The following is a 9,471-nucleotide window of genomic DNA, read 5'->3' as shown; positions in this document are numbered from 1 at the left end:
ATTACTTTAAATGACCAATCCTTTAATGAGATTAGATTGTTCATAAATCTCTCTGGTTAGGAACAGCTGCAGTGAGCTGTTTTATACTCATTTTGTAACCATGTGTTTCTGAGAGCAAGATTCCTGATTGTGTAATTACTATTTACTTAAAATTCTGATAAAATGTAGCCAGTGCATTGGAAAATCAAATTCAAACCCCCAATCTGTTACCCTGATATACAAACTTCTGTTGGGCAAGTCCCTGTACCTCTGTGGGCCTCAATTTCCCCACCAGTAACCTGCTGATCTCTACACCCCAGAGTCTGCTCTAAATTGAAAGCAGAGCCCCACCCCCTGACTCAGCGAGGGCAGAACTTCTCTCTGATCCCAACTCCCCTGTTTCCGCTCCCTGTTTGGAAGAGGCCCAGGGAAAAGGGAAAAGGCAGGTCTGGGCCAGAGGGCCCAATGCAGGGCGGGGCAGGGGAAGGGCAAGAGGGAGGCCAGCCCCCTAGTAGGAAATGAGACAGGGTAGGAATAACACTTAATAAGCCTGAGGCTCTCATCCTCCTCCTATCCCCTGGCCACCTTCCAGCCTCCTCTGTGCAGTCTCCTCTCCTTCCAGACAGTCCTTACTTCTTTTCCCCCTAGGCTGCAGCCAGCTTGAGCCCTCTGCCTGCCAGAGCCAGGAAGGAGCCCAGGTGGGGTAAGAACCTCAGCCCCAGGATGTTGACAACATTGCTGCCACTGCTGTGTCTACTGCTCCTGCCCGGCTGGGCCTTTTGTAGCCATGAAGCCTCAGATGGTGAGTCAGGGGCACATTTGCCCCAGGATGGTTCTGGAGACTCTCAGCCTATCTGGGTACATGGGAGAAACCAGAGGAGACCTTATCCCACAGCGTCTGTGCCTGCAGCGAGCCAGATCTCTCTGTAGGGTAGGCAGGGTGCTGGGGACTGATTTGTGTCCCAAAGCCAAGGTGAGGAAGTACAGTCTGTCCCCAGGGAAGGGGGAGATGGAGGAGGCAGGGGGTGGAGAGTGAGGGATGGGAGGGGGGAGGGGGTGTGAAACACAACTGGAAAAATGGAAAGGGATGGGTAGAAAGGGTAAGGGAATTAGCCCCCGGGAGAGGGGGTGAATCTGGAGGGGGAGAGCTGAGGGTGATCGTGGTTGGGGGTAAGACCAAGGAAGACAGGAAGACGTGAGAGATGGAAGGAATGGGAAGCCACTGGAGAGACTGGGACTGAGATAAGTGAGGCAGAAGAGGAGACTGGAGAAGGTGTAAGATGGATGGAAGCTTGGGGGAAAGTCGGGGGAAGAAGCAGCTGTGGTCATTGGGAAAACTCAGGGGGTCAGGCTGCCTGAAGTGGCTGTTTAAGCAGAGAAGGGTGTTATTGCCCTGCATGGTGACCACACAGGTGCCTCTTCTCCCCTTTCCCACAGTCTCTGTAGCCTCGGTCTCTCTCTGAGGGAGCAAATCACCAGTATTCAAGGAGCACTCACTATGGTTAATACGTGCACTGACACATCTGACTCCCGTAATATCTCTACAAGGCAGGCAATATGATTATCTCTCTTTTACAAGGGAGGAGACTGGGCACAGGGCAGTTAGGAACCTTATCTAGGGCTATCCACACAGATATACCTATTCACACCTACAGACACAGAGCACAGCTTTTCAAATGCAAAGGTGGACAAGACACATCCATGCACAGGAATTTACAACCCCAGACTCATTCCCCCCTCACACATTCTCTGGGCATCAACCCTGTGCCAGGGCCTTAATAGGTGTAGGAGACAGAGATAACCAGACATGATTCTATAGCCTAAGGGAGCCCAGTAGAGTCTGTGTGTTTGGAGACAGTTACGTGGAATCTGGATCATTGAAACAGACCTGCTGTGTCCAGGAGGGTAAAGAGGAGAGGCATCAGGAAAACTTCTCCAAGAGAGCAACAGAGCTGAGTCTTGAAGCATGAATAGAAGTTTGCCTAGAGGCAGAGACACCCCAACATGCTATTCATGTCAGCCAAAAGGCAGCATGAGAAACTCCAAGTAGTTTACTATATATAAGTACTAGAAGAGGTTAAATAAGGCAGTTGGGGCCTGGTCTTTGGCAGCCTTGAATGCCAAGCTAAAGACTTTGGACTTCATTCTGTGGACAGATATCCTATGGGGAGGCAGTATGGCTGGATGGTTAAAAGTGCTGGAATCACACTGCCTGCACTCAAATCTTAGTTCTGCTACGCCATTTTAGGCTGTGTCTCTTATGGACTGAGATTAATCACAGTAGCTACTGCATTTAGCTAATGGGAGGAAGGCGCAAATAAGATAATAATATGTGTAAGGTACAGTGCTTGGGTCATAGTAACAATAATAGCCATTATTATTATTATTATTATTATTATTAATGATTTTGATAGGGGAGTGTGTCACTGGAGGATTTTAAGCAGGAGAGAATAATCTTATTTCTGGGTCAGAGAGAGGTCAGATTAGAAGGAGTGAAACTGAAAAATGAGGGGACGGGGAAGAGGAATGACATTACCACCCGAGTCCAGATGAGAACCGATGAGGCCTAAAGTAGGGCAGTGGCAGGGAACAGGAGATGGAATAGGATTTTACTGGAAGCCAGGATTTGTTGACCAACTGGAAGTGGGGGTAGTTACAGGGTGAGAGGCAGAAAGATGGGAGTGGCTCTTCCACTGACTGGATTACCCTGAGGCAAGTGGCTTCTGCTCTTTCCAGCCTCAGTTTCCTTATCTGTAAAACGAAGTTAATAATCCCTCTCCTGCCCTCCTGACAGGGTTATGGGAGGGAGAGTGGGAGAACACTTTGTAGTTTATGAACGGCCGAGAAGGTGGGCGGCCGGCCTTTAGGTAGGGGGTTATTACCTCCAGCTACACGCCAAGCCCTGCCACGCCGCCGGCCAAGGCCTGACGCGCTGACACTGCCCGGCAGGCCTTCGGAACCTCCACATGCTCCAGATCTCCTACTTTCGCGACCCCTATCAAGTGTGGCACCGGGGCAACGCGTCGCTGGGGGGGCTAACGACGCACGTGCTGGAAGGCCTAGGCAGCAACGTCACGATCCGCCAGTTGCAGCCCTTGCAGGAGCCTGAGAGCTGGATGCACACAGAAGACAGCCTGAAGACCTATCTGCACCAGTTCAACAGCTTGGTACTGCTGGTACACCATGAGCGGCGCTTGACCTGTGCGTGGTGCGCGCGCCCCTACGCGCGGCGGCGGCGGTGGCGCGTCCAGGCGGGAGGCGCGGCCTGTGGGCGGGATTTGATGGGGTGGGCCTGTGGGGGGAACGGGGCGGAGCCGCATGGAGGGACGGCGTTCTTGGAGGGGTCTTGTGGGTGGCTTGGTCTTGTGTGAGCCGGCTGCTCTGAGCAGCCCAGTGGTACCAGGGCACCTGCCTTTGCTGATTGCTGGTTGGGAGCTTGAGCCTGAAGAGGACTGGGTGTCCTAGTTGCGGGCCCTCCGTCAGGCCCTCTTTTTGCTGGCATGACCTCGGGGCTGACCCTGTTGGGATGCCCTGTCCTTGATCCACCCGAAACCCCGAAAGTTCATGTTCCCCCCGGTGGACATTCTCCCACAGCTGGCATCCTCTCCATACAGCCCTCTCACCCTCCCTCATCCACAGTTCCTCTGATCATTCGCTGCTTCCTGGGCTGTGAGCTGCCTCCTGAGGGCTCTACAGCACGTGTCTTCTTCGAAGTGTCTGTGAATGGGAGCTCCTTTGTGCATTTCCAGCCAGAGACAGCTTTATGGGTGGCAGGGCCGCAGGCACCCTCCAGGGTGGTCACCTACACCCTGCAGCAGCTCAACGCCTACAATCGTACTCGGTACGAACTGCGAGAATTCCTGCAGGACACCTGTGTGCAGTATGTGAAAGAACACATCACTGTGAACAACTCGAAAGGTATGATGGGATCGGGGATGGGCCTGTGTGCTGTTGGGTGGGTTCCAGGCAAATGGGGAGACCTGAAGGATGCATACCTTGAGCAACGGAAGGCTCAGGGCTGGGGGGTTGGGACAGACTATATACACAGCTTATGTCACTTGGTGAAGTAGCCCCCTTCCTTTGGGGTAGAAATCCCTTAGTGTTTGATTTAAACCATGGACTTCTTGGAGGTATGTTCTTCAGGCTAATTCTGTGCATGTTCTGCAGGGAGCCAAACAGGCCGCTCCTACACCTCGCTGGTCCTGGGTGTCCTGGTGGGCAGTTTCATCATTGCTGGTGTGGCTGTAGGCATCTTCCTGTACACAGGTGGACGGCGGTGTTGATTGCTCTCCAGACCCCTCTGAAAAAGGGCTGGACTGATGGGGGCTGATGAGGGAAGATCTCAGCTCACTGCAAAACCACACAGATTCCCCATCTGGGACATTATATCCCAGAAGGTTTGGAGTGGCAGCTCCTTTCTTCTCCCTGATCTGCCCACCAAGAGTTTGGGGGAGGGAAAGGGAAGGAGGAAGCTAAGTAGACAGAGTTCTTGGTTTGCTAAGCACCTAAGAACTTGCATGCTTTCCTAAATTGGTCTGAGAAGTGAATGCTTATCTATCTTTGTGGAAAACAGATGATGGAGTTGGGTGGGGGTAGAGGGTGTCTATGGCATGTCCTCCAAGGACAGAATCACCCAAGGCATTCAAAACACCTAACAAATACAAGAAATCCATCAACCAGAATAAACACCACTCGATGCTCCCAAGCACATCAGATTTGGGAAAGGATGCTGATATAGTAGAGGTAGAAAGAAATAATCAGAGAAATGGTGGGAGTATAAACTAAAATATGGGAGCAAAGAGCTATTAGTTAATTAATAATATTATTAATAAATTCCTTACTTATGTAGATGGCATTATTTTTTCCTCTACAAAACTTCTGGAAAAGTAGACTATATCTTTTGTCTTTATTTTATTTTGAGAGAGAGAGACAGAGTGTGAGCAGGGGAGGGGACAGAGAGAGAGGGAGACACAGAATCTGAAGCAGGCTCCAGGCTCTGAGCTGTCAGCACAGATCCCGATGTGGGGCTTGAACCCACGGACTGTGAGATCATGACCCGAACTGAAGTCGGACGCTTAACCGACTGAGCCACCCAGGGATCCCGTAGACTATACCTTTTGCTTCTACTCCCTCCTTTCCCACTCCTAAATCACTGCAGTCTGACTTCCCTATAAACTGCTCTAAGACCATCAATGACCTCTAATTGTGAAATCTCCATTCCACATGATATCTGCAACATTTTCCTTTGTGGACTAGAATTCTCTTTTTACCATAACCCCTGAGATTCCATACTTCTAATTTTTAGAAACTGTTCTGGCCACTCAGTCAATCCCTTTGCCTTTGTCATCTTACTCAACTCACCTTGAAATCATGGCTTTTTTAGACTTCCATGTTTTGGTTTTTTGGTCCCATTTAAACTGTACCCTTTGTGGATGTATTCATATGTCATCTATCTGTGTGGTCTTTTCCATGGGGAAACAATATAATCTTGTCTTTGGAAGCAGGTGTTTTGCCATCAAACAGATTTGAGTTTTACTTCTTTAAGCCAGGCATTTAACTCCTTGAAGTCTCAGTTTCTTCATAAAGAAAGGTATAATAAAATGTACAAAAAGGGTATAATAAAAATAACACCTACCTCATAGAGGCATTATGAGTATTATATAAATATATATATATATGTACACCCAATAAATATAGCACTTACTGCTTACCTCCAGACCCCACATTTGCATTGATTTTTGAAAATCATCTCCACCTTAATATTTTGCAGACACTTCTGAGTCAACATGTTCTAAGTCAAATTCCTTATCTTTCTCCCCAAACCTGTTCTCTCTCCTTTGTTGTTTGCTATCAGTTAAACAGAATTACTATCAAACCACATCAGTGTAGAAACCTAAGTGCTGACCTTATTTACTCCTTCTTCATCCCCCACCTACAAAATATAGTATCTGTAGAATCAAATCCTTCTTTTCCACTCTCTTGCTTTTTTTGTAAGATATGGTAATTCAGCTCTTTCTCTGCGGTAGGTACGAGGTGTGCCGCCCAGTTCTACTGGGTGTTTAGCTACAGGGCGCTTAGGCAGCAGATAGCCACGAGCTGCTTCAGTTCCTTCAGTGTCTGCCTTACCTGTAGAGAACAGTCCTGCATGAGGTCATGTTCCTCTTGGAGCTGTCCTCATCTGGTGACTGAGCAAAGCAGGGGTATAAAGGCTCAGCCAGTCCCCCCTACTGCAGGGCAATTCTGATAAACAGTATTCACTCCAGAGCTCCTTGCCAGGTTGGCTGGGTATCTGTCAGATCTACACTGAAGTTTGACTTCTCCTTCTATTCAATCCCCCTTCCTTTCCCTAGTTAATATCTTCTACCTCAAACTATCTCAGCATCTGCTTCCAGTAAATCCAAACTGTGACTGACAATCTTCCTTTCTTTTCTTCTTCTTTCTTTTTTTTTCTCTCTCCAGATTGAGAAATTTTCTCAATCTTATATCTGGACCATAGCAGTAGCCTCCTCCTAACTATTCTCCTGGTTTCTAATTTCTCTGAGTTCTAATTCATCTACATGGAAATAAAAAATAATAATAATTTAAAAAAGCAAACATAGATCTGATCATGTCATCATTGTTCCACTTTGTAAATTCCCAATACTTACTGAGCTAACTTCAGAATCCTCAAAATGGCATTCAAGGCCTTGTATAATCTGGTCTTATCCTAATTTTCAAATTGTATATCCCACCACTTCTCTTCATCCAACTGTGCTTTAGATTATCAATTTTAAAAACATATATATATTTTAAATGTTTTTATTTATTTTTGAGAGAGAGAGAGAGCGCGCGGGGGTGGGCGGCAGAGAGAGAGACAGAGAGACAGAGACAGAGGATCCAAAGTGGGCTATGTACTGAAAGCAGAGAGCCCCATGTGGGGCTCGAACTCAAGAACCATGAGATCAAGACCCAAGCTGAAGTTGGATGCTCAACCAACTGAGCCACCCAGGCACCCCTAAAAGCATATATTTTAAAAAATGTTTATTTATGTATTTTGAGAGAGAGAGAGAGAGAGAGAGAGAGAGAACAAGCAGGGGAGGGGCAGAAAGAAAGGTTGAGAGAGAATCCCAAGCAAGCTCCACATTGTCAGTATAGAGTGCAACATGTGGCTGGATCTCACAACCATAAGACCATGACCCGAGAGGAAACCAAGAGTCAGATGCTTAACCGACTGAGCCACCCAGGCTCCCCTTAAATGACAGAAGTAATACAACAATACTAGCAACACAGAGATTTACAAAGAAAGTTTGACAAAGAGAAAACTGAAAGACCTCTGTTTTCTCCTTCTCCCCAACCCTTACCTAAATGGTATGCCAAGATTCTTAGTTTCAAGCAACAGAAACCAACTCTCCCAACTTAAGGAGGAAATAAATATATTGGAAGGTCGTCAAGTAATCCTCAGTTTGATAGGAAGGCCAGCTAATTAAGCTCAGAAAATAGAACCAGGAATCTCAACCAAAGTCACAACAGAGGAATGGTCTAGTTAAGTATACCACAGCTGGAACCACTACATCACCATTGCATGCTGCCATCTTAAGTGAATTCTACTCTGTCCCTGTTTGTTTTTGTTTTATTTTGTTTTTACACTATTTGTTCAAGACTCAACGTCCTGGTGGGAATGTCCAAATGATCAAGACTTTGCCTTAGCTGCAAGAGGGGAAAAGGGAAACTTTATGACATGTAGCAACATTAGGGGGACTAGCTGTAAGTGCCTATATTAAAAAGAAGAAATATCTCAAATCAATAACCTATCCTTCCACCTAAAGAAGGTAGAAAAAGAGGAATGATCTAAACCTAAATCAAGAAGGGAAATAATAAGTATTAGAGCAAATAAATAAACTAGAGTCCAGAAAAACAATAAAGAAAATCAACAAAACCTCTTTTGTTGAAAGATCAATAAAATTGGCAAAACTTTAGCTAGACTTACCAATAAAAAAGTGAGAAGATCAAATTACAAAAATATTACAGAAATTACATTAGAGAATAAAAATGATTATAAGGAATACTACAAAAAATTATATGGCAACAAATTAGATAACTTAGATGAAATGGACAAGTTCCTAGAAAGACACAGATGCAGAAGAAATAGAAAATCTAAGTAGATGTGCAACAAATAAAGACACTGAATTAGTAATTTTAGAACTTCTGCAAAGAAAAACCCAGGCCCAAGTTACCTCACTGGTGAATTCCATCACATTTCAAGAAGAATTAACATCAATCTTTGATAAAGTCTTTCAAAAAATAAAAAAAGGAGGGAACACTTTCCAGGACATTCTATGAGGCCAGTATTACCTTGACACCAAACCCTATAGAGACATCAGAAGACAGCCACAAATATCTCATGAACATAGACACAAAAATCCTTAACAAAATGCTAGCAAGTTGAATCCAGCAATAAATAAAAGGTATTAAACACTGTAATCATGTGAGATTTATCCCAGGGAGGCCAAGTTGTTTCAACATATGAAAGTCAATGAATAGAACACACCCTATCAATAAAATAAAGGACAAAACCCATATGATCATCTTAATAGATGCAGAAAAAACATTTGATAAAATTCAATACCCTATCATGATGATAATACTCAACAAACTAGGGATACAGAGGAACTTGTTCAACCTGATAAAGGTTATCTAAAACCCCACAACTAACATCATATTGAAACATTCCCCCTAGAATCAGAAACAAGACAAGGATTTCTGCTCTTTCTACTTGATTTCGACATGTACTATATTAGAGATTGTAGCCTGAGCACTCAGGCAAGAAAAAGAAATAAAAGCCATCTGAATTGGAAAGAAAAATAGTAAAGGTATACCCATTCAGAAATGACATGATTTTGTATATAGAAAATCCTAAAGAATCTACAGAAACAAAAACAAACCAAAAACTGTTAGATCTAATAAAAAAGTTTAGTAAGGTTGCAGGATACAATATCAATACATAAAAATCAATTGTATTTCTATTCATTAGCACTGAACAATCCAATAATGAAATGTAAAAGAATTCCATTTACAATAACATGAAAATATTATAAACTTGAGAATAAATTTAATAAAAGAAGTGTAAGATGTGTACACTGAATACAAATACTTATTGAAAGAAATTAAAGATAAATAAATGGAAAAATATCCTGTATTTATTGACCATAGGCTTAATATGTTAAGACAGCAATTCTTCCCAAACTAATCTACAGATTCATTGCAATTTCTATTAAAATCCCAGCTGCCTTTTTTTGCAGAAATCGATAAGCTGATCCTGAAGTTCATATGGAAGTGCAAGGGATCCAGAATAGATCCCAAAGAAGTCTTGAAGAAAACAAACAAACAAACAAAAAATCTGAGGACTCATACTTATTGATTCTAAAATTTACTACATAGTTACAGTGATCAACACAGTGTTCTACTGGCATAAAGACAAACATATAGATCAATGGAATAGGACTAAGACTCCAG

General features: G+C 44.4%; 1 protein-coding gene across 1 annotated transcript; it reads left to right on the top strand.

The window, feature by feature from the left end:
* Positions 1-491: 491 nt before the first annotated feature.
* On the top strand, positions 492-5,687 carry PROCR (protein C receptor). Its single transcript, XM_019458703.2, has 4 exons — positions 492-781; positions 2,929-3,180; positions 3,619-3,897; positions 4,147-5,687. Exons 1-4 carry the CDS (start codon positions 703-705, stop codon positions 4,260-4,262), a joined length of 726 nt encoding a protein of 241 aa, XP_019314248.2. The 5' UTR covers positions 492-702; the 3' UTR covers positions 4,263-5,687.
* Positions 5,688-9,471: the final 3,784 nt, after the last annotated feature.

This window comes from Panthera pardus, unplaced genomic scaffold (genome assembly GCF_024362965.1).
Source record: "Panthera pardus isolate Hobbes unplaced genomic scaffold, ASM2436296v1 HiC_scaffold_25, whole genome shotgun sequence".
NCBI lineage: Eukaryota > Metazoa > Chordata > Mammalia > Carnivora > Felidae > Panthera > Panthera pardus.
Note: the sequence above shows the minus strand (reverse complement) of the source record. Positions and strands in the feature narration are given on the sequence as shown.